The 24,433-nt window shown below is 47.4% G+C and overlaps 1 protein-coding gene across 5 annotated transcripts in view; it reads right to left on the bottom strand.

Moving 5' to 3' along the window:
• Window positions 1-5,466: 5,466 nt before the first annotated feature.
• The window catches only part of SAMD4A (sterile alpha motif domain containing 4A), a 208,373-nt gene continuing 189,406 nt past the window's right edge, over window positions 5,467-24,433 (bottom strand). For all 5 annotated transcript variants that reach the window (XM_004738818.2, XM_004738819.2, XM_013056371.2 and 2 more), the window contains 3 exons: window positions 23,375-23,501; window positions 15,576-15,659; window positions 5,467-9,894 (listed from right to left, as the gene is read on the bottom strand). In XM_004738818.2, the coding sequence (XP_004738875.1) occupies window positions 9,866-9,894; window positions 15,576-15,659; window positions 23,375-23,501 (240 nt within the window). In that variant the 3' untranslated portion in view covers window positions 5,467-9,865. The remainder of the gene's footprint in view (window positions 9,895-15,575; window positions 15,660-23,374; window positions 23,502-24,433) is intronic.

The raw sequence follows: 24,433 nt of genomic DNA, 5'->3' as shown, positions 1-24,433 counted from the left end.
GCAAAGAGCTTCTACAAATTAATTAGAAAAAGAGCAACAACCCAATGGTGAAATGGACAAATATATGGAGTGTTGAAAGAAAAATACAAATGACAATTAAGCATATAAAAATCTGCTCAACCTCACTCAACTAAGAGAAATGAAGATGAAAAGGACACTGATACGTTTTCACATATTAGATTGGAAACTATAAAAAGTGCTGATGACATAGGGATTGCTGAGAGTGTAGGTAAAAAAAGCATCATCATTCATTGCTGCTGGATGTATAACTCTATGGAAGTCACCTTGGGAAAAAGTAGTGAAATGACAGTGATGCCTGTGTCATTTGTCAACATGGAAAGGCGATCGTACCCAGTTAATTAATCCAACACTAATTTAGGTGTTGCTGTGAAGGTATTTTTGTAGATGTGCTTAACATCTACAATCAACTGACATTAAGTAAAGGAGATGCGTCTTGATGTAGGTGGTCCTCATCCAATCAGCTGAAGGTCCTAAGAACAAATACTGAGGCTTCTGGCAGAAGGAGAAATTCTGCCTCAAGACCGAAGGAGCAGCTCCTTTCTGTCTGAGTCTCCAGGCTGGGGTCTGCCCTACAGATTGTAGACTTGCTAGCCCTCACAACCAATTCTTTAAAATAAGTCTCTCTCTCTTCTGTGATCTCCTAGTGGTTCTGTTTCTCTGGAGAATCCTGAATGATATGATATCCTTTAATCCAGCAACCCTGCTTTCCCACTTGTGGGAACCTTTGCACACAAGGGAAATGACCCATGTACAATTTATTCATCGCAGCACTGTTTGTAACAGCAAAGAAGGCAATCTGAGTGTCCGTCAGTAAGGGGCTGGTTAAGAAGCTGGGTTAAGCCACAGAGTGAGCACTGTGGAACCATCAAAGAGTATGAGGCAGTGACAGAGGATGGTTTCCAAAACCGATTGAAGAGAAAATAGAAAAATGCCACACAGTGAGGAATGGCGTAGTATGCTCTTTTGTGTGTAAAAGGGGAGGGGGGATATTTCAGTGTTTATAAATATATAAAATATCTTTCGAAGGGGAGGGGGGATATTTCAGTGTTTATAAATATATAAAATATCTTTCGACGGGCACACCGGGAACTACCACTGCATGCCTCCAGGGCAGAGAAGTGGTGACTGGGGAATGGGACAGGAGGGAGACTTTCTACTTAGGCCCTTTTTTTTCACAAAACAAAAATCCCTCATGTCTGATCGTATCACTCCCCAACAAGGAAAGCGATGGTCCTGTAGGCAGAGTCTCCATTTTTCACCCTGGTTTATAAAGTCCTCTACCACCTACCTCTGCCTCCATCCCGTCCCTGCCCCTGACCTCCCATGGCTCCCTATTCTCTGCATTCTCCATACCAGTCCCATGTTTACTCATCTCCATTCCTTAAACTCACATGCTCTCTCTCGGCTCAAACTGGGAATGCCCCGAGGCTCTCTGCACAGTTCCCGTTTTTTGTCCTTCTGGTATTGTTTCCTTTCTGCCTTGTGCCCTGAATGACAAGGCTGGTGTTTGAAGTTCCTCTACCGTGAGCTTGGCTTCCCCAGGGAACCCAAAGATGAGTACAGAGCTCTGCCCACTGGCTTTCTCTGGGCTCTGGACTCTTACAACCATCCTTATTCTCCCTCTTGTACTCTTGGGGACCCCGGTCCCTGAGCTCATCTCATTCAGGCTAAGAGACTCACAAGACCCGTAAGGGGGACTGCTGGGGCATCTCTGTTTTTCTCAGGTAGATGTAGGGAAGAGGCCTCACTGTAGCTGAATTTCACCTATCAGTTCCAGAAAGAACTTGGCATTTGTGTCTTGCAAGGTCTCCTTGGTCTTCAGATAGCCAGCTGGTTAGCACCCAGTCTTCAGGAAGTCCTGTTGTAGGAGGAAGACAGCAAACCTGGGGCCTGCTGTCACAACTTGAGCACTTTAAAGGCAAGCCTGGATAAACACGGTGAACTAGGGCTTAGATTCTGTGTCTTAGGAAAGGACAGGGGAGCGAGTTAGTAGATAAAGCAGGCAGGATCCCAGAGTTCAGGGATGGGGAAGACATGTAGGGTGTGCGTTCTCTGCCCATGGGTTGAATATATGCATTTGGTGATGGATGGGGGAAATGATTTGTCATGTATACATTTTATTTCTCTCAGTCACAGTTTGCTGACTTTGTACATATTCCAGTTTGGTGGGGTCTGATTGGACAGACTGGCTTTGGGGGTTTTGTCCTTTCATCGGACTTCACTCCGGAGCCTGTTAGAATTTTCTTGCATGGATGGGGTGCCTGGGTGGCTCAGTGGGTTAAGCTGCTGCGTTCGGCTCAGGTCATGATCTCAGGGTCCTGGGATCGAGTTCCGCATCGGGCTCTCTGCTCAGCAGGGAGCCTGCTTCCCTTCCTCTCTCTCTGCCTGCCTCTCTGCCTGCTTGTGATCTCTCTCTGTCAAATAAATAAATAAAATCTTAAAAAAAAAAAAAGAATTTTCTTGCATGGAAAACTGGAACCATCTCTTAAAAATGTTGACGTAAACAGGGACACCTAGTCCTGGGGTGTGGTCCCCAGAGGAAGACTTAACTGGAACCTCTCTGCTGTCTCCAGACCCAGCAGCTCCGATGAGACCATTTCACTCACCAAAGCTGTGATTTTTGTTTCTCCTGGATAGGACTTAAAGAAAATAAAACTTCAAAAAACTGTGGAACACACTATTTAAAAACATGCATTCTGAGTCAAGCATAAACACAAAGCTGTCTTTTTATAAAGTCTGAGCTTTATGAGGCTGCCAAAATGTTTCTCCGTCAGTTTTAAAAATTGAAGTAGAAACCACTTAAGAGTGAAAAATATTCCGTGGAGGAAATTCTCAGATGTTGAATTCCCAGGTTTATATCACAGAGAAGTCACTATCTGTGTGTGAGAGCCTTGTGGGCAAAGCTGGTCAGATGGAGCCCTTGGGCCAAGTTATTACCTGGGAGGACACTGTGAAAGACCACTGATTCCAGTGGAACACCTCAATAATTGAGATGTCAGGCTTACGTTCACCAAAATTCCCCAATTTCCCAGTCACCCACGTTTCCTACTTCGTGTACCTGTATCCTAAACGTGCAGACAGACAGACACGCACAGAAGAGCCATCCTCCATTCTCAACCCATCTGGGCCAGAATGGAGCGTGGGAGACACATCTCGGGGGTTGCTCTGGAAACAGTGCTCTATTACTTGTTCCATTTCCAGAGACTCCAGGTTCAGGCTCTCACCTCCCACCACCAGTCCCATTACCTTCTGGATTTTCCTCTTCCTTCCCTTCCAACGTGTCCCCTTTCTCAACTGTTTGTTTTCAGCTCTTAGAAATGAGTGGAGAACAAAGCCATCACTGTTCTTGAGCCCACTTCTGGGTATTTCTCAGACCCGACAGGCACTTCTCTACTGTGTTGTGGGCGTTGTTGACCTGGCATGAGGATCCATCATCTCATCCGGAGGGCAATAGCCCAGACTGATTTTGCACACTCGCCCAAGAGCTTAGGAAGCCAGCACAATGCTACTTTTTTATAGCAATTCGACAGAATAATCTTGTTGACTCTAGTATGATATGGGGACTTGTTTTTAAAATAAATGTTTCTCATGTTTTACAAAAGAATTGGGACTATGTGGATTCAAAATAAATAGCCACAACTGCAATTCATAGATGGTTTTGAAAAACAGAGCGAGCCAGGGCACCCTAGAGCTGCCGTTGACAATCCAGAGGCTGAAGTGCTTAGGGAAGGGGTGGTTTTCCTGTATTGGGACGTGTGGCTGGAAAACAGAGAAGTACTTGTGGAAGGCTTTGGAGTGACATGTGTGAGGGGACCCTGGAGTGTGATGGGCCAGCACTGCCCCCTGGGCACAGTGCAACAGATGACATATGCTTCCCGGTGGGCCAGATCCACGCGGGCCACTCCACATCTTTGTAGAGAAGAATGAGGTTCTAGTTATGGGTGAGGTCTTCGCTGTCCTCAAGCCGTCCTCTCAGCTTCTGCAAGTCTTGGGCTGATAGGGAGTCAGGGTCGTGGCTAGATGTAGTAACTGTTCAAGGGACCAGGCTAAGGTGTTTTCACAGGAGTTTGGATTCTCCTTGTATTGCCCCGTTGGCAGTCTCCTCACTGGCTTAGAGAGCACGAGTTGATAGTGCCCACTTGTGCTGCTTCTGGATTCCTTACACAAGCTCACCATAGCCTCTTCCCACCCAGTATGCTATAGAGGTGTTACTCATCCCCTCTAATAATGGAATTACATCTCTTCTACAGAGAAGACCATTAGGGGAAGTCCTTAATGCTTTATTATGTGAATAATCTCTCCAGGATTGAACATTCCATTACTAAGGTCAATGGCAAAGAGCTGCAGCTTTGCTGATAAAAATCACTAACTCCTTTCAGGCACCATGCTGAGCCCGGTTTCTCTTCATCTTATACCTTTCACATTTACCCTCATTTCACGTGTTGGAAAAGTGAGGGTCAACTTTTCTCTTGCACATTATCCCTTTCTTTTTAGAATACTCTGGTCATACACTGAGCTCTATCTCATTTGAGTTATGAGAATTTAATTCTGGGCAGAATTTCATTTAATATTTCAGCTTATGAGGCATTTCTACATGTTTTCAGGGAGTGTTTTGGATTTTGTGTCTCACTTGAGCAGCTTGAGCCTGGTGAAAAGAGAGTCGGTGTGTGGTCATTCTTACAACGTCAAGCTGTGGTTGCCTTGGATTGCTAAATTTTGGTGGCAATAACTTCTATATACTATGTTTCTTTTGTCTTCATATTCTTTTTTGGATTACAGGTTTAATTATATAAACCTTGAGTATCATAGGCCAAAAAACAAACCAAACCAAGGCTCAGAGAGGTTAAGTAACTTGTTGAATATCGCACAGCCAGAGATTTCAAACCCACATTAGGCTCTTCAACCATTTGCTTAATTGCCATTATTTGTATCAGATATACTTGAATCAGAGGTATTATGAGATTCAAGCCATATGTAGTTAAAATATCAAGGTTCCAAGGAAGCTGTTGTTTCTTTATACCATGGTTAAGGGGTGAAATATGATCTCAAAGACATTGAAAATGGAGAGGAAGCTATAAACATTATCAACCACAAGGACAGAATTTGTAAACCTGGTGATTCACAGACCTGTACCCCTGGGGATAAAAATGTTTATGTTTATAAAAAATAAAAAAATAAAAAAAATATGCCTTCAAGTCAGGTGATGCATATACTGACTACTCGGGGCACATATCAAGTAGCATAAATTTTTATACCTCTACCCCTCCTCTTTTGTTTAAAAAAAAAAAGGGAATCATAGTTGAAGACAGTTTGCATAGACTGGTCAGGTGGTAATTGTTTACAAAGATGTCATGCTCATTCTTCCTTGCTGGCTTATTTCTAAGATTCAGTTCTTGCTTTCTAATCGATCATATCGACAAACAGGAGAAAAGACACACACACCAGTGTTACAAAACCTTGTATTAATCATTTCCCTTCACTTTCAATATAACGTTGATATGAAATATAGCCATGATTCTTAGTTACATGGGAGGAAATGAGTAATAAATACATTGTAGCAAGTTTAAACCACAAGGGTGTTTCACTGGTAACAACATTTGAAAACTGTACACTTGCAAAGAACAGCATCTTCAAACATTAGTATATCTGTATATCAGTAAAGCTTTACATGTAACAAACATGCTATTTCCATATATGACAAATTTAAAAAATATGCATTGCTTGGCAACATGAACTAGGCAAAAATAGTTCTTTGTTCACTAACTTTATACAGGAAAACAGGACGAGAGGCATGCATGTACAATAGGGATGCCTGCACGGGGCATGCAACAAAAGAAAGCTTTTTAAAAGTCAGCTTACATTAGGCATAAATACATGAGGGTTATATATTAATAAGGGAGGAAGTCTTCTGCTTGACATTATTAACATTCCTGTTTTCTTCCTATTCCTCCCAGAGGAATACACATTCACCTTTAAGTAAAGATAAAGGAATTACAAAAAAATAAAACTCACTTTGCAAACATCTCTGATGACTTGTAAAAAAAAAAAATCAACATTAGTGTTATCACAGCCCCATGTGCAAATGATCCTTCCGCAGGTCCTTCTTGTAACAGGCACGCCTGAATGCCTTGGTCAGGCTGCTTCCCTGTACCCAAGCCGCAGCTCCCTGCTGCAGACATCTCCAGAGGGCCAACGAGACTGGGACCTACTTTTCTGCCCCTCGCTGCCCTTCTGGTTGCATGCCTATGCATTCAGCCCAGCTCGGTCCCCCAGCCCAGGCTTTTGGGGGACTCCCGGTGCTAACTGGGGAATGCACGTCTACAAACCTTGCACTGGCAGTCGCTACAAGAGGTGCAGAAGAACACAGGACCCGGAGATGGCTCCCATTCCGTAAAAGGCAGCCAATGACACCTCAAAAGAAAACCTTGTTTCCCTCAGTGTCTCTTCAAAGGAATGGGAGATGGGGGCCCAGCTGTAGTTCCAATCCTGAGTACCAAAAAGGGACCATCAATACACAGGATTTGAGAGCTTGGTGCAAACAGCCGCCCTCTGCAGGCAGACCCAGCAGCGTCTATTTTGCTTGCTGGCCCTTGTTCAAAAAGTGAAACTCAAAAAGCGTGTGGAAAAAGACACATTATCAGCAGCAATGTTTCAATTCTTGTACACAGTTCATGTGTGTCTTCCTACTGTTTCTGGTAAGAAACCACTATGAATAAAAAGCACCAATAAAACATCATACATGGTAACAATATCATAGACCACCACTGTCCCTAGGACAGTGTAGAGGTGCCAAATACATACTGCTTAAATCAGAAAAAGGGGGGGAAACATGTAGTGAAATAGATTTTCCTCTAAGATTTTTTTAACGTTTACTATTAATATAAAACAGTTGCATTTGGGGGTCAATGGGTAAATACAAAAAAAGGCACTGCCGCTTTATTACTAAATATCCGACTTCACAGCCTTACGCATGCAACTGTTTGATTTTTTTTTTTTTTAATAAATAAAGTTCTTTTGCTTTAGGATTTTAAAATTGAGCTGTATACCTGCAGTCAACACAGGACTCAAAACAAGGTGGGGACAGGCTCCTAAAATTTATCAGAACACTCAACTTAAAAAAAAGAAAAATTGAAACATTAATAGCAAAACACAACTAAGTAGATAAATCTATACACAGTCAATGAAAAATAAGCTTTTCTTTTTTTTAAAAAAAGAATTATGTTGTTATTAATAACAGACTTTATCATGGTTACCAGCCATAGCAAGTTAATAAGTAACATATCCAAAATAATATCTCTAATAATCAGATAACCATTGTTTCTATATTCAGTGAAGGAATAAATAGAAATCCAGATTTGCAAATACTTTAAGGTCTTCTTCCTTTTAAAGGATTCATGCTAATGTGATTGTGTTCACAATCTGTTTTCTGAACAACCCAAGTCTTTATGGATATATGTGTTTTGCAGCAGATCTGAGTGCTTTCTCATTTCCCCACAAGATGTGTAATACCTTTGCTTTTTCTTCTCTTTATTAACTTTCTTAGCATCCAAAAATCACCTTCACAAACCCTCTGGTCTTACCTTTGGCCTTCGACATTTTTGATCTTTTCTTCCTGCCTTACATGTGATCGTCCATCCCAACACATTCCCCAAGCAACAGGAAGCTTGTTTAGAAAAGGGGTGTGGAGGATGAATGTTAATGGCACTTGGTTAAAAAAACAAAAAAACAAAAACCAAAAACAAAACACACTAAAAATTGCTGCCCCTTTCTGCACATGGATTTGCATGTTTAGAATGTAGTCCCCGAAGGGGAGGTCGGTCTGTCTTAACGCAAAATGTGATGTGGTAGGTTCAAGCCCCCTTCCCTTGCTAAAGGCGCTCTACGGTTAAGATGCTCCCACCTTTTTAAACCTTAGAAAACTTCAAAAGCAAGGCTGAACTGGGTGCACATTTTCAATCTTGAAGGTAAAAGAAAGTTGTTTAAATTTCATTAAGGCCTTTTAAATCTGTATTTACTTCATTAATTTTTTTTTTTTTTTTTTAATAACCGTAGGCAAGCGCAGTGATTTTCATGGTCCAATCTCTCCAATTTCGACGCTGCCTTCGCCGAAAGCAACGGCACCAGACTCACCCATTTAATAAACAGGCCTTAGACCGTCTCCCCGCTCTCGCCTCTGGCGGAGCATTCATACCATCATTTACACAAACCAATTTTCCAGTGCAAAGCACAACTCCTCTTTGATTTCCTTTAATACCCTCCATTGCCTCGAATCCCAAACATAGTCTTTCTTGCCCTTAAGAAACAGAGCTATTACTTCGCGGTAGCACAGTTTGTTAATATCTCGCCAGGTCAGGGCTGGTTTTCTCGCTCTTCTGTGCCGCCCGATCGACGACACAGCGAACCCCTGACGTACACGTGGAGGGAACCACGTTTGCATCCTGAAGCCGCCCTTCCTCACATCTTCCTTCACAGCCCGCCCTGCCGCGTGGACTGCACGTCTCGCTACACGCTCTCTCTGCCACTTGCTGACTGACCCCTTAGACACCGTCCTGGGTCTGGCTCTCCTCCCCTTCCTCAGCAGAGAGCGAGCCAGGGGGACGCGGCCCCCAGGCTCAGGTCCCTCTGCGCAATCGCAGTGGAAGTGGTCTTTTGAGCTCCTGATCTGACATGAAGGCCTTTCGCAAGGGAAAAATGTCGGTCCTTGTCATTTTTCCTCCAGTGGAACTTGAACCCACGTGTGTGTGTGTGTGTGTGTGTGTGTGTGTGTGTGGAACCTGAACCCGTGTATGTGTGTGTGTGTGAAGTGAGGCAGAGGGCGATAGGATGAAACCCCACCATAGGATGGGGAGGAAGAGGAAGCAAATCCAGCCCAGAAAGGGGCCGCAGGATTCTTTCAGCGTCTCACGGTGACCTGCGAGCTGACCCTAACTGATCACACACACGGTGCGGTCCTTCCCCGCGCTTCCGGTCACGTGCTCGCCCCACCAGCCCACCTGTTTGCCGAGCGCGGCCGCGGTGGAAAGACCGACGCCTCCTCGGCCTACGTGACGCGTCCGCCTTCCCGGCAAGCGCGGCTTCGCAGCCATTTTGAGAGACAACCCTGCTGCTATTATAAAAATAGAGGAAAGAAATGAATCCATATCAACAAATCCTTTACAAAAACCATAGTATGAAGAGAAGTTCTATCCAAACTCTTTACACATTATGTACCCTTTAAAATTGTTATGTAAACAATACACAAATCAAAGTTTCTCTGAAATTTTGTTGGAGGGAACGTTCCCCCCGCTCTGCCGCCGGGGCCGTGCGGCCCTCTGCTGCGGCTCGACTCCAAGCCGGGTCCTCAGGGAAAGCCGGTCCTGGCGGCAGGGAGGGCGGGCCGCCATCTTGCTTTGGTCGCACTCGCCCACGACTGCGTCCTGGGGCCTGACTGCGGAGGCGGGCTGTGAGGGGCGCCTGGGCCCAGGGTTCAGCCTCCCTCCCTCGTCTCTCCCAGCTCTTTGCCAGCGGTACTCTTTTGTTCGTTTCTCCCCCTCTCTCCATCCAGGAAGCCACTTGCCTTCCCTCTCCATCCCCTCCCGGCCCCACATTTCCCTAGAGACCCCTCCCCACCCCGCACACCAAGCCATCCCGTGACAGAAACAAATGACAAAATAACCAGTCCCCGGTCTACTGATATGTTTACAAGGACGACCTACGCTCTCACAAAATCAAAATGGGAGAGGGACCAGGGAAAAAAAAAGGCTGCAAAGTATCTCGGAGGATTCTGTGCAACCCTGAAGATGGCTGACACTGGACCCGCAGCAGTCGATTTCACGGCCAGCGCGGTCACTCTCATCTTCAGCTTCTAGATTGTGGAGGTCCGGTCAACCCCGTCTGGGAGAGAAAGAATTCATGGTGGGCACAGCTGAGCAAAACCGTTCCCTTCACGGCCACCTTGTCGCACACCCTGCACGCGGGGCTTCCCGGTCTCTGAAGACAGGTGAAGACCACACTCCCCCATTCATCCACCCCTTCATTCACACACTCACCCACTCAACATCTGCGGAGTCGCCATTTTTCCAGGAACTGTAATGAGTCTGGGAACCAAGACAGGAGACCTAGTCCTCACCCTGTAAGTACACACATCCTCGTCGGGACAGCTCTGTAAAGCCAGGGGGATGTAGGAGGCATCATTGCTATGATGGAGTTATGTACCAGGCAGAGCAGGAAAAATGGAGGAAGAGTTAAGATGTCCCTGGGAGTCAAGTGCAGTTTAACGGAGAAAGAAAATAACTTTTGTAAGGTGGTGCTTGTAGGAGAGGAGGAGGCGGCAGGAAGGGAAGAGGGTGTGGGGAGGGCATACAACTCATGTACAGGTGTGGTGTTGGTCATTAATTGGTGGGGCAGGGGCTAGATGGGAGGTTTATTTAGAGTGTGGGATGGGGGAATGGAGGAGTGGCAGGAGAGGTGCTGAGAGCTGGCAGGGATACTGAAGCAGACATGCAGGTGGACCTGTCTAGCTCACATCCCTTTCTTTGGTAGCATCCTCCTCCCAGCGAGTCTGAAAGCTGGGGCATGAGGTGGTTGTGACTCTGAGCCCCAATCACAGCTGAGCAGACCAAGGGGATGCGGCTCACCCAAACTGATCTAGATTCTCTGTCTCAAGAATCTGGCTAGGGGCAGACAGCCTAGTTAGAGGTGTGGGCACTGGGAAAGGAAAGATCCTGTGGAAGTGGGTGAATGCTATGCTATGCAACACAGGCTGTGTCTACACAGTCTACACAGAGAGTCAGTGAGACCAGGCTGTAAAGTGGAGGATGTGCATGTCCAACACAAGAGGCGATGAGTGAGACAAACTGCTGGGGGAGCCGAAGGCTGCCTAGCTCCTTTATGGTTGTCTAACACATGGGACTATAGGAGGATCCCCAGAATGAGGCCATAAAGGTCTTGTATACTATGAACAGGAGCTTGGACTTGGTAATTGGGCATTCTAAGCAGTAGAGTAATTAGGTCTGATTTTAGAATGGTTTCTCTGGCAGCTGTGTTAGAAGACCTAAAAAGGGACAAGGCTGGTGGCAGCAGGGCCCCTACAGTGGTCCACGCTAGGGCTTGTCTGACAAGGGCTTATCCAGTGAGCAGAGAGAAGCATGGATGAGCCATTGTAGAGGCAGACATGACTGTGTTCAGTGGCCAGTAAATGAAGGCCAGGGAGAGAAGCAGGATGCTTCCCTGGTTTTGCTGATATCCAAACATCAGCAGGTATGTCCTGGTCTGAGCCTTGATGTCACAAACCTGGTTTACTAGGAGGAGCACCTAGATCCAATAGACAGAACTCAGGTGTGAGAGGGGAGTGGCAGAGTGTTGTGGGAAAGCTGGAAGACCTAAGTGATGGGGGGGGGGGGGGGTACTGAATCCACTGTACAAGCCTCCTTGCCTCCCAATGGGTGGTGCCAGTCTGGTGTCTTGCCAGCAAGGACTTGAAGGAGACATGTTTAATTGAAATTTTGACTGAGATTACTGTAGGTTCACATGCAGTTATAAGAGAGTATCGGGTTTCTGGGTTTGCTGGGTTTCTCCCAATGGTAACATTTTGCAAAACTATAATATTACCATGAAGATACTGATGTTGACACAATTCACTGACCTTACTCGGATTTTCCCAACTTTACTTGTACTTGTGTATGTCCATAAATTTCCACATAGTTTTTGGAGAGATTTTAAAAAAGAAAAGCAAATGACCCTGGGAGTGTTTATGATAATCAGGCCATCAGTCCTTGAGGCTCCCAGATGTGAACTTACAATCATAACGCTGCCCTGACTTCTGCAGGTGTTAACCTGAGCCTCTTATGGTGGTTCTGCAATGGTAATGGGTCATGGGAAACAGTGGGTGCATTAAGTATACACACATGTGTTAGTGTGTAGACATCACTCCCTTGTCTGTAGGAGTGAAGTGCACACACTTGCCAGGGCTCATGGCCTACTCATTAATGCCAACCCTTCATAGCTGTGTAAGTGGGGAGCGAGAAACATAAAAATCCCAACTAATCCACCCCTAAGCTGCATTTTCACTTAATTCCAATCCTATGCTTCATCCTCCAAGGGTGACAGTACTCATCTGTAAGGAAATGACCCACAGGTAAGTCCAGATTCACTATTTACAGTTGTGTAAGGTGTACAACTCCAGGGAGCACCATTTTCATGTATTTGTTGTGAGTTTTATAGTTAATTATGACAAGTAACAAATCAGTGGCAGAACAGCATGTTAAGAAAGTAGAGCCTTTTTCTAATTTACACAAAGTCTGGTGTGGTTCAGTGGGTTAAGCCTCTGCCTTTGGCTCAGGTAGTGATCTCAGGGTCCTGGGATCAAGCCCAGAGTCAGGCCTTCTGCTCAGCAGGGGTCCTGCTTCCCCCGCCCCCCACCCCACCCCTGCCTGCCTCTCTGCCTATTTGTGATCTCTCTTTCTGTGTCAAATAAATAAATAAATAAAATCTTAAAAAAAAAAAAAGTCTCCATATCAGCTAGAAGTGAGGCTGTTAAGTCTCAAGAAGGAATAAGGAAAGAAGGTGAGAAGGAATGGCAAGGGAATCATGTGAAATCCATGAATCCTGGACCACCAGAGAGTGGATGGGACATTCCTCTTTATGATGGAATTCACTGCAGACTCTGTCCTGCTTAGACAAGGCTTGCTTTTGTAGCCATGGCTGTTCCTGCCCATACAACCTCTGTGCAGGAGGAAGATAGCAGCCAGGCCACCAATAAGGAGCAGGTCCAACAGAGCCAGATGAAAGCCTTCAACCAAGATGGCAGAGGCAGCCCACCTCCTTGGCTTCCTCATGTTGGAGGGGTCAAGGGGAGGGCAAAGAAGAAGCAGAAATGGAAAGCCAAAGAGAGAAATGGCTTAGACTGGCACCAGGAGGGTTGTAGTTAGTGTAGGACACTGAAAATAGAGATGTCAGCATAGAAAGATGGGCCCCTCCAAGGCCTGGGGCCCATGGACTAGCCACATTAGAAAGTCCATCATAGGATGTGGTATCCCAGAACTTGGCCACCCTCCCATCCTGTCCTGAGACACAGGCAGAGGAACCTCTTTTACTTTGCTTTCCTCTCCATAATTACATGTCCTCCTGTAAAATGATTTAATTCATTGGCATTCTGTTCCCAGCGAGGTCATCTTCCCAGCACCTGGAAGAGGTGGGCCCAGCAGAGAGGAGCAGTCTCATTGTGGGGCGGGCTCATGGCCACTGTGCCCAACGGGGCCACCCTGAACTTAATTTTCATTCTCTGCTCTGGAAACTGCTTACGAGGCTTCCCACCAGACAGGATTATTGAGGAAAAACACACCAATAAGAAGGCTTAGGAGATTAACAAGATGAAAACATTAGCAAAAAACCCCATCAGTTCATAGAGGTTTTCTGTAAAAGTCGAAGAATGAGCTAAAAAATGAAACCTTTTCAATGAAAACCTCCCTTTAATAAAGAGCATTTGGCATTCTTGCTACTAATGATGATAATGTTAGCACTTAGCAGTTTGATAAGGGCTCCCAAAGTGCCAATTATCGGAGATATATCAAGCCCTGGGGAAGAAGGTCAGTTATCCTTGCTGACTCTCAAAGGCGGAGGGAGTTCCTCACCCACCAGCCACCGTTGGGTGGGTGGGAGCTTGGGCTGCCTGAAGTGGGCTGAGCTTGGCCTGAATGCTCAGGGCCTGGGAGGCTTCCCTTTTTGAGAAAATTGAGATCTAATGTGCATACCACAGATTTCACCCTTTTAAAGTATAATTCCGAGGTTTTCGTATATTCACAGAGTTGTGCAGCCATCATGACTGTCTAATTCCAGAACATTTTTATCCAGTATCCATCAAGCAATCACTATCCACTTGGTAGTTCCTTCTGGCCCCTGACAACCACTAAACCATACTGTCTGTTTCTGCAGATTTGCCTCTTCTGGACATTTCATAAATTCTTAAATGGAATCGTATACTGTGCGGCCTTTTGTGTCTGGCATCTTTCATTTCGTGTAATGCTTCCAAGGTTCATCCATGTTGTAGCATGGATCAGAACTTCATTCCTTTTTAAGCTGAACGATATTCCACTGTGTGGCTATAATGTATTTCGTTCATCCATTTCTACCTGTTGATGGACCTTTGGGTTGTTTCCCATTACTCATTAGGGGCTACCAGTGTGCTGACCCAGTCTCCTTGGTTAGCTGGAGAAGAGCAGTTGGTGGCATCTCCCCACAGAGGGACCAGGAATGGACCAATGGTGTGGTAAAAGCTTCTAGGATATGAGTGGCTAAGAGAGAGAGAGCAGTGTTTGCAAATAGGGTTCCTGGAACCCCATGGAGGTCACATTAGAAGCTGTGCCTTCCCACCATCTGTTCAGTCAGAGGCTCTGGGAGGCCTTGGGATAGCTCGCTTCTGGTACTGAGTGGAGGATTTCTTTGGGCAATGGAGAGCCCTGAACAGCTGAGGTCAGGTAGGTACAGTCCTTGCTTTCCAATCTCCTCCATGCTGAGCATTTGTTGGTCTCATATTTGGTGTCAGGATAAGACTGTGTTTGCAGGGACTAAAAATCTAAAAGTCCCTGGTCAGGAGGACAAAGCCCGCTGGAGCAGCAGCTGACAGCAGCCTTTCTCCCCACCATGGCTAGATAGCGCACATTTTGGCTTTAGGTGTCCTGACTGCCCATCTCCAGGGAGGGTGAGCGCATCCCGACTGGAGAGGACTGTTGGGAAGGGTCACAGGAGGCCTCTCTGACTCAGAGCCTCCCAGAGGTTGGCAGGAAGGGGTGGACATTGCTCCTCTGCCTGCCAAACATCCCCAGGGCTGGCGCAGAGTTCAGGCTGGAGAAAAGCACTTGGTTAGTACCCGGAGGGCACTGAAGGCCTCCCGGGGCTCCAGTGATGACATAGGGCTTCGACCAGACAGGCAGAGGACAACCCAGCTGCTTCTGGAGCTCCTTGCGGGGCTGCAGCCCACAGGCACATGGAACTAGACCATCCCTGTCACATTGTGAAGGACGTCTCACTGCTTGGGGCTCCAGGCATCGTGGAAACCATTTGGAGCAAGGAGATGTAAAAACAAGCAGGGATTTTTGTTTCAAAAATTCTATTTTTAGAACAAGCTGGGATACGCTTGGACCAGACGGGGAGATCTAGTGCCGAGAAGGAAAGAATCCAATTCTGTTGGCGGCGGCAGGGGGGGCGGGGGGGGGGGTTGTTGCCACTAAAAGCCATGTCTTGTGTTTCTGACTCCTCCGGCTCCCAGCATTTGGCTGGGACAGCTGCTGCGCTAGGACATCAGAGTGGGTGGGTGGCTCTGAGGAAAAAGGGACAGCCTTGGTCTCCGGGTCCCTGACTCACCTCCCAGAAAAGAAGGAGCAGGGCATTGTTGGCTCCTCAGTGTGGTATGGCTTGACAAGGATCCAACAGCACCCTGAGGCCATTCTCTCTCTCTATCCCCTGCCTACCTCTCCTTATGCCTTTCCCATTCCTCCTGAGCTATGGCCAGAGTGTAGACAGCAGATGGCTGCTAGTTCTCCCAGGCATACGGTAAAAAGCAAGGAGGACTCACTCACCTCCCAGGGCGTGCTCGGTCATACTGAGGCACAAGGACTCCAGCCTGTTGTTGATGTCAGGTTCAGTCACAGGAAGCTGGAATTCTGCAAGGGACAAAGGGTTATCTTGGTGATAGAGACTCTGAGAACAAGGAGAAGGTATGCACGGTGCTGTGGGGCACCACCCCGTCTACCCTGGAGCAACTTGGGGGGCTCTGAGGATCAGCATGGAGGCAAGTTACACTCTGATTTCAACCAACCTATGAGTCTGTTAGGCGCACGGAATCCATTGTGAACATGGGCAGCTGGAAGAAAACTGCTAACTAAAAATAGCTGGTCAGTCTGTCAGTCCTCTGCTCAGAACCCTCCAGCAGCTTCCCATCAGAGTAACAGCCAACCCCCTGCCATGGCCTGCAAGGCCCACATGATCGGACCCTTATTAACCCTTCCCCGTGTACAGCTTTCCTCGCCCTTCCTTCCTTCCCACGACCTCTTCTGCCCGTTTTTGCACTGCTGTTCCCTCTGCCCAGAATGGTGGTCTCTCGATACTTCCATGACTTTCTCTCTCCCTGCCTTCACATCTCTGGCTCTCCTGTGTCTTTAGAAAGGACATTAGAGATAAGTAGAACTTTCCCAGCCCTATTCCTTTTCCTCTGCTTGCTTTTTCTCCACAGCTGTCACCAACATCTGACCCATTCTTTATTTGCTGCCTGCTCCCAGTTCCATGTGCACTTCGTTGGAGCAGGACTTGGCCCTGCTGCTCCCCGTGCCTAGAAGCGGGCTTGGCGCATTTCTGATTTGTTACAAGGAAACAGAAACCATAGCATGGCACAGTTCTCGAGTGGTCTTAGAGTGACTGGCCAGGTTGGCTGGCTAACACAAGAACCCACAGAACCCACAGGGGTCTGACTCCAGAGCTGGCTCTCCCCAGCATGCTGCAGCCACTAAAGTTGCTAGTCAGTCCTCGCTGCCTCCAGCCACTTAGAAGGTCAGAGATGTCCACTGGGCAGACTCTCACTGCCCAGGACTAGGCTGTGGGCCTTATAGTCACAAAGCCCCCTCTACCATCTGGACCTTCCCTCTCTCTCCAGGCTCCAGTTCATCCTCCGCCAAGCAGGAGGCAGCCGGTAGGAGCCTCCTCCTCTGTTCTGCTGGGCCCCTCACTGTCAGTACGTCCCTCTCTCCCAGTCCCCGTCATCCTGGGAAGCTCTTGAGTGTCTTTCACTGGTTTGGAAGCACCTTGCAGACCGTGACAGTGCTCTCATCTCTTTCTGAACCTCGCCTAATTCCAGCGATGGTCTTCTGGCACACTTCACACATGTCTATTGAGTGATGAAAAAGATGGAAACTCTTGACAGCTAAGAACTGTGAAATCCTATAGTGGGGGTTAGGGGACAGACAGAAATCAGCAGTGGGATATGTTCTGAGGGCCTGGGAATCTCAAGGTTGCCACTGTCTTCAGATGTGACTCTGGGAAACTTCTCTTCTTCATTGGGCCTTCCCTCTTCAGTCTGGAAGTGGGGAAAGGATCCTGGTGGCCCAAGCTTCAGGCCATTTCCTCGCTCCTTTGAATCTCCACCAGAGGGCACTTGGGGCTGGTGGGCGGACGACAAATGAGGTTAGGTTGGTGGTTTAGTGGGATAGGAAGTTGAAACCAATGGCTAAACCAAAGTATTTGTTTTCCTTGATGAGCTACACATTTAGCTTTTCTCTGCAATCTGTGTTCCCCATCACCAGCTAATTCAGAGGCAGATATCATTTCTGTTGTTTAAAATTCTGAGTAGATGGGCAAAATGGATCAATATGAAAAGCACTGGGGAGCAGACAGGGTTCTTTCTGACACAAGTTCCAGCATCAATGGGTTTGAAAGGCAACTGTTGCCAATTCATGAACAGAGGATGACTGGGCTTTCCGGGAAGGGGGGCTGCCGGGAGCCAGGGAGAATGGGAGGGTCTCTCCCACCACCACCCATTGTTGCTGTCAGAGTAGGGTCGGGGCAATCAGACAATCCAGAGGGAAGAGTATTTTAGTATTTTCATCCATTCATGTGAAAATCATATGCATGCAAAATTAGCAGCCTTCAGGGTGTGAAATCTATAAAATAGAAACACAGTTTTATATATAGCCAGTTAGCAAATATGAAAAAAAAAACCCTCAGCAATTATAACCATCCATATGCTCATTGTAAAATTTAGTTTACTCTCTAGCACTCCCCTTTAAACAAACACTGTGGAGAGATTTGGATAAATAAAGATGCTCGACATTTGGAGAGAAGAGTTTCAGCTGCAGGATTTCTTGCCAACACGCAGCAAAATGCCATTTTCCAAGCCTAGGACTGCGTGTTCAAAAAGGGGGCTGAGAAATGCGGGGCTCTCTGCTCTAGCATCTCCAAACCTTAGTGGCTGCTCTTTTAGGTTGAAAGTTGGCACGGTTGCTTTTTCTCCCTTGGTTCTTCCCTCTGGTGCGCCAGGGTGTCGCGACCCCCACCACTCTCAGAGAGGCTCCGAAAAATTCTAAGTCTTGGGAGAAGCCCATATGTTCACACTCCAGAGTTTCCTAATAGTGTGACTTTTTAATTGTGTATTTGATAAAAACAGATCCGTGGCATCTCCCCACACATACAAGACAGAGGGAGACCAGCTGGGTAGATAACAGCTTCCATCTCAGGCTAGAAGCCCTCAGCCAAGTGTGGCTTGGGTGGGCAGAACTCTCAAAGCCCCAGGAAGCATTTGGGCAGCTCCCGCCACCCAGGCACACATGATGCACCAGGCCAGCTCTGCTCTGGCTCCTGCTACGCCAAAGGCTCATTGCATTGAGCCTGGGTCCCTAGCTGTAATGGGACAGGCAGATGCAGTTTTATGTCCTCAGTAAGGCAAAAGGGAAAGACTGAGCCTTCTCTGCTGTTGCTGGAGGCAGGCCTGTTTCCTTAAGTCAGATGATATCTCTGAGAACAGGAATTTTTCCCCTGACCATCAGCACATTCCAGTATTTAGTGAGAGTTCTCCGTCCTAGGAAGCCCAGGGTCTAGGCTGACCTGGGCCTTTTTAAATTGTGCCTTTTCAGAAGTCCCGTAAGTAGAAAGCCTCGTGTACAGGCCCAAGGTCAAGGAGATTCTGGAAGGGAGCAGCTGCCCATGCCTAATGGAAGTGCTTCTGGAGGGTCCACCTGGAGGGTCCCATGTGGCTTTTTCTTGGCAGAAACCAGCCATCCTAGCTGAGTCTCACATGTGTGGCACGTATGGTACAGTCTACAGCTCTCTCTCAGTCCCTGTGGCTGTGGCAAAAAGGCCAGTGTCTTCAGTACTTTAGAAAAAGAAATGGGGTATCCTAGCAAAAACCGCTAGAATTCGACTTTGCCAACAACAGCCTAGGATACTTGTTGAATAGCTAGGAAAGCTTCAAGTTAAATGAAAAATGGGGTTGCTGGGAGGCTGAGGAGGACAGAACAGAGGGTGGAGAAGTGGGATCCGGACTGGGTTAAGGGGTATAAGAAAGAAAGGGAGACAGGGAGGATGGGAACCAAGCAGGACGGGGGAGGGTAGTCACAGAAGGAAAAGAAATCAGTGTGGTCAGGGCAAGAGAGCCACGCTGATAATCGCAGAGACAGTCATGGCGGTCGTGGCAAGTGGCAGAGGAACATGAGTTGCACCCCTGAGTCTGCTATGGCAACACAGTTTGTTCTCTGGTGGCCTCATTCCTAAACCTGCAGAAGTTTGTGCTATGAAAATCCTCTAGGACGCACACTTTCATGAAAAATGATGAGAATATAAGACGATATTGTACTGTCTAGGTCTCCAGACCTAGAGGGACCACCTAGACTAGAGGTTGAGTCACTCTCAGTTGGACTTTCAGAGGCAGGGGAGCACGGCCCAGGTGCGTTCTTGGCTGTGATACAGTTGAGTCATTCATCAACCTCTCTACCTGAGCAGAATTGTTTGCCCTGGCCTACTAGAAGGCAGAGAGCAGAAGTGCACCAGGTACTTTAAGTGGGTCCCTGTTCTGGTCCCTTCCTCTGCATGGCGGCCCCTTGCATTCCCCTAATGGACCCAGTGTATGTACGGCACTCTCCCTCTCCCCACTCTTTTGAAAGGCAGTTCTCTGAAAGGGAGAAACTCACACGAAGGAGGCAATGAATGACAACAGCTTGGGGCACTGTGTTCCCTGGTATGCAGCATTCTAATGGTGGAAGAAATACAGTCACGAGCTGGTGCGTAGGGGAGGTCTGCTATGGCGAACAACTACGATACTTCATGAACGGCTGCCATGCAAGGCACCTTATTACCCATCTCACATCTGGGGCAGTACAGCACCAAGGATGGTTTGCAGATGGTTTTGTGCAGGAAGGAACTCCAGAATAAAGCTCTGTGAGACTGCCCAGACTGCCCTTCCTCAGGCTTTTCTTTCAATGTCGGCTTCTGGTCCCTCAGCCCCTTCCTGTCAGGCCCTCCAGATGGTGAGGAGACTTTGTGGCTTCTCAGTGCTACACCCGGGCTGTTTTGAGATCCTCTCTGACTGGATCTCAGTGACGGCTGAGCCTTGGTCAGCAAGGAAGAGATCTGCTTCCAAGAGAAGGTAGTCCTTCTGCAAGCGATTTCCAAACTAATTTTCCAGTTGGGAAAACACCCTGCCTTTTTGGGAGAACATTACTACACTAGGCACCACACCTGTTTTGAGCTCAAGTTACCCCACTGGTGAGTGTAGAAGACCCTTCTCCCTCTTGCTCTGGGAGGACCAGCTTAGTGTTTCTTACTCTTGCCACAGGCCAGTGAGAGGCGGCGATCACTTAGTGGCTCTCCTTGTTTATCCCAGGAAACATCTAGAAAACTGTTCCTGTGGGAATAAACTAAAATACCACTCCTGACGTGGCCTTCAAGGCGTCCACAAATCCTGTAGATCCAGGAAAGAAGAGATTGTTTTGCAAATTTGTGCCAGGTGACTGATTAATTGATACACAACTCGGGAGCTTGTTCTAGCCCCCAGACTATTCTATATTCTTTGGAGACATTTAAAATTTTCCATCATTTTAATGAAAGCATTTTAAGTTTGAATTGTCATCTTCAAGATCTACCCATCTGATTTAAAATGGAACATTCTAAAGATATCCAGTGGCCAGGAGGAAGCCACTGTGCTGTATTATAATGGTTTTCTGAGGATCTAATTTAGGGTTGGTCACACATCTCTACTCCATTTTGTGTTCACTACCACTTCTGCTTGTGTAAAGATGAAAGCCACTTGCTGCCTTCCTAATTTTGACTCCCTGACATGATACTTGTAGTTTGGTCATGCCCCCCCGGCTGTCAGCCCCTAGACACCTGCCAAACAAACAAGGACATGCTGCTCTGAGTGGCAAGGCCCATCCTGGATAGACCCTGTCTATCTCGTACAAAACTTCGTCTGGGCCTGACTATGGCTGTTAGCTGTGGTAGCCCTGTCAACAAGGCTGACTCCTCAGGAAGAAGGAAGAGCTCTGATGATGACTTGTGGTCTTAAAAACCAGTGTCTGATCTGCCAGGAGCAGGAATGATCTTGGAGACTAAGGCGCCTCCCATGGCAGTGACTCTGTGCAGGGTCTGTTCTCTTCAGCCAGGAATCCCAAAGTCGTGGCTGTGTCTGCCTTGCTCTTCATGACCATGTCCTGGGAAGAACCACCCAGCATGGGCTGAATGTGCTGGGCAGGACTTAAGAGTAGCTCCTGCCCAGTACTCACCAGTTTATTTGCTTATGCAGGAGGCTAATTGAACCCCTCCTTTAAAAAAAAAAGACCTCCAAGCATTCTGGAGTTCTAAGTCCCATTTATAAAGAACATCATTTAGAGAATTTGAGTTAACTACCAGGAAAAGTGAAAATAATTTTAAGTGGCTGTCTCTGGGAGATGAGACTGGGGGCCTAGAGGGGGAGGGGAAGGGGACAGTCACTTTTCCTTAAAAGCCTTTCTATATTATTTGATTTTTTTTTTTTTTTTTAACGGTAAGAACAAGAGGGTGGAAACAATCTTAGGGTTATTGTTGCTCTGAGCATTAGCAAGTGACAACGGTGCAGATAGAGGATATGTATCTACAGACTCAAAGAGTCGTCCTAGGGATGGCCCAGCTCTTCCTGGTGGGCCTGGTCTTCCCAATTCACACAGGAGAATGTGGGGGAAAGTAAGGTGAGAAGAGAGGACTGAGGACTTGGAAGAAGCCAAACGAAGGGACAGGGGCTTAGAAAGGAGCAAGGAGGCCACAGGTGTATAGAGACTGAAGGAGAAGGAGAATGGTCAGCTGTGCTAGGCCTCCCATGAAGCTGCAGGGTGGCTGGTATGTCGTCCCAGGACGGGGCCTGAGATCAGGGTCGAAGGATACATTCAAGGTGAAAGATCTCCTCGTTCCCAGGATATCTTCAAATCTCATCTAGCTTCTCTTTTATTGGAAGTGGATTATACAAAATTCTGCATGAAAACAGAGGCTGCGACTACAAGACCCAGGGAGAAGACCTTCACAACCCCTAAATTTCATCAAATATTTCTTCCCGGGAAGCTACAAGTATCAAAGGCATTTTAAAACAAACATGCACAAACAGTAAATGTTCTAGAAGAAGCAAGTTAAAACAAGCATTTGGACCATCTTCCTTTCCTGACACACCTTACCTCGCCTTGCCATTCCTCCTCAGTGTCTCCTGATCTCCGTCCCACCTTTCCCTCACTCCACCAGGCACACTCCTACTCAGAATCTTCCACACATTCTCCACTGAGAGTGGCTGGGGTCCGAGCTCCTTGGCCTTGGGTTCAGAGCCCCCGTCATCAGCCAGGATCTTTCCAGCTCTCTTGTTCTACTCACTGCTACTTCAGCTTGACCCTTTGGCTCAGCCACGGCTTCTGGAACTCACTGAGGTACTTGGTACGATTGTGGTCTTGCTCCCTTGTCTCCTTCTGCGTGCAACTCCACCCTCCTCTTTCCACGTCTTCACTCTCCGTCCCCTGAAGCTCAGCTCCAATTCCAAGAGGCTTTCTTGCCTACCCAGGCCACAGCGACATTTCTTCTCCTCAAACTCCTGTAAGACTTGCTGTTCAGAGCGTCCCTCTTGCCTAGGGTGGGTATTTTCCTACAGGTACAACCCCTGTACCTGTCTGGTTTTCCCACTTAGAAAGCCATCAAGCTAGATTCAGTCATTGTTTGGATGGCTCTATATTACTCACAGACTCTTAAGAGGTTGCTGTCTCATAGACAAAGTGCAAGTGATCATTGTCTGTGCATCGTTTTGGTAACCCTGCTTTTAGGAGGCACGGTGAGAGATGCCACTGACTTGAAGTGACCACGCTGCTCTTTAACCAAGGAAAGGGAAGATGGCTGGTCCAAGAAGTCATGTTTGCAAGGTGCTCCCCAACCAGGGGTAAGTCTCTTAGCGTCAATGCTGTGGAAGTTTTCTCTTTCTCTGTTTCACTTTCTGCACATCCCCCCGACATACACCCAAAGTAAACACACACACACACACAGACATGCACATGCATACTGCACATGGAACCCCTCCCAACTCCCCCAGATACCCTCCAGTGATATCTCTGGTTTAATCAATCTAGAAATATGACTAGTATCAAAAATATCCCCGTCAGATTGCAACCGACTCTGGGGCTCCATGTGCTGGCTCCCAGCCAACCAGCCGCTATTCATGCTGGCAAGGCACAGTTTAAAAAAGGAAAGGCTTCTATAAGCTCAAAAGAATGCGTGGTGACAGTCGAGGCTAAGCACTTTCCGGCTGGGTTCACAGGGGCATCTATTTTGGCGTCCTGGCCTCCCCTGTGTGTCAGGGGGAGGAGAGAGGGAGAGATCAAGTGCAGAGCCCTACCTGGCTGCTGGAACATCAGCATATTCTGTGGAGAAGTGTGCACGGGCAGCGAGCGGGTCCTTTGGACTGAGCTGTGGGTGCGGCTCGGCATGCTGTTGCTGCCCCCAGGGTTGGCGAACCATAGGTTCTATGAGAAACACAAAACGGGGGACCCATTAGCTCACACACCCTGGGGTCCGGGGAGGGGTGTGGAGCAGGGCCGCCAGCCAGAATGCCAGAGGCAGATACCCCTGAAGAACTCTTTGCTAACTTCTGGGAGAGGGCTCGTAGGCTCGTGCTGCCCATCCACATATTTATAGAGAGGGGGGTTGAGATTCCATTCATTTTCTTCCCCTCTCCAAGCCCCAGGCCTCTCTAAACCCCAGCTTAATCTGGACAGCTTTCTCCTTCACGATCTCCAAAACTCTTTTTATCCCTTTTGTTGCCTTTGCTTTTCCTATCACTTTTTTTCGGAGATGGAAAGAGTTCTATAAATGTTTGCAATGAAGAGCACAAACTATTTCGGGGCTCTCATTTGATTTTCTTTTTGAGATTCTTACAACTTACTACAAAGCGAGGGGGAGAAAAAAGAGTCTTTCAGCTGGCACTGAGCTGGCACACTGAGCTCGCGTTTATTATTATGCGGGTGTCCTGGTGGTGACTTCCTCTTGAACTGATGTGGGGCTTCCCACAACGGTCAGCAAGTGGGGCTTTCTCAGACCTTGTGGTGTATGCTCTGGAGAGGAAATCCTGCCCATTTTCCCGGGAGCTCTTCTCTTGTTTTTAAACCAATCATCCCTTAGTTTCTCATGACAATGCAGACCCACTCGTGCCCCTCCAATCCCAGCCCCCAACTGTGGAGCCCCACAAAGCCTTTCCATCCACAAAGCCGGGCACATAGATGGAAGGTATTGGGCAGGGTGCGAAATGGGACTGGTGGGTGGGGAGCCGTGGGACAGAAATCAAATCTAAATCACACAGTAAAGACCTCTGGGGCAGCCTGGTCTTGACAGGTGGAGAATGTCCCGCTCTTTCTCTGACAGCCTCTCAGGCTCCTCTTTGGATTCCCCACCTCAGCTG

Source organism: Mustela putorius, unplaced genomic scaffold, assembly GCF_011764305.1.
Source record: "Mustela putorius furo isolate JIRA1106 unplaced genomic scaffold, ASM1176430v1.1 tig00000129_pilon_pilon_pilon, whole genome shotgun sequence".
Taxonomy (NCBI): Eukaryota; Metazoa; Chordata; class Mammalia; order Carnivora; family Mustelidae; genus Mustela; species Mustela putorius.
This window is presented reverse-complemented; position numbering and strand designations above follow the sequence as displayed.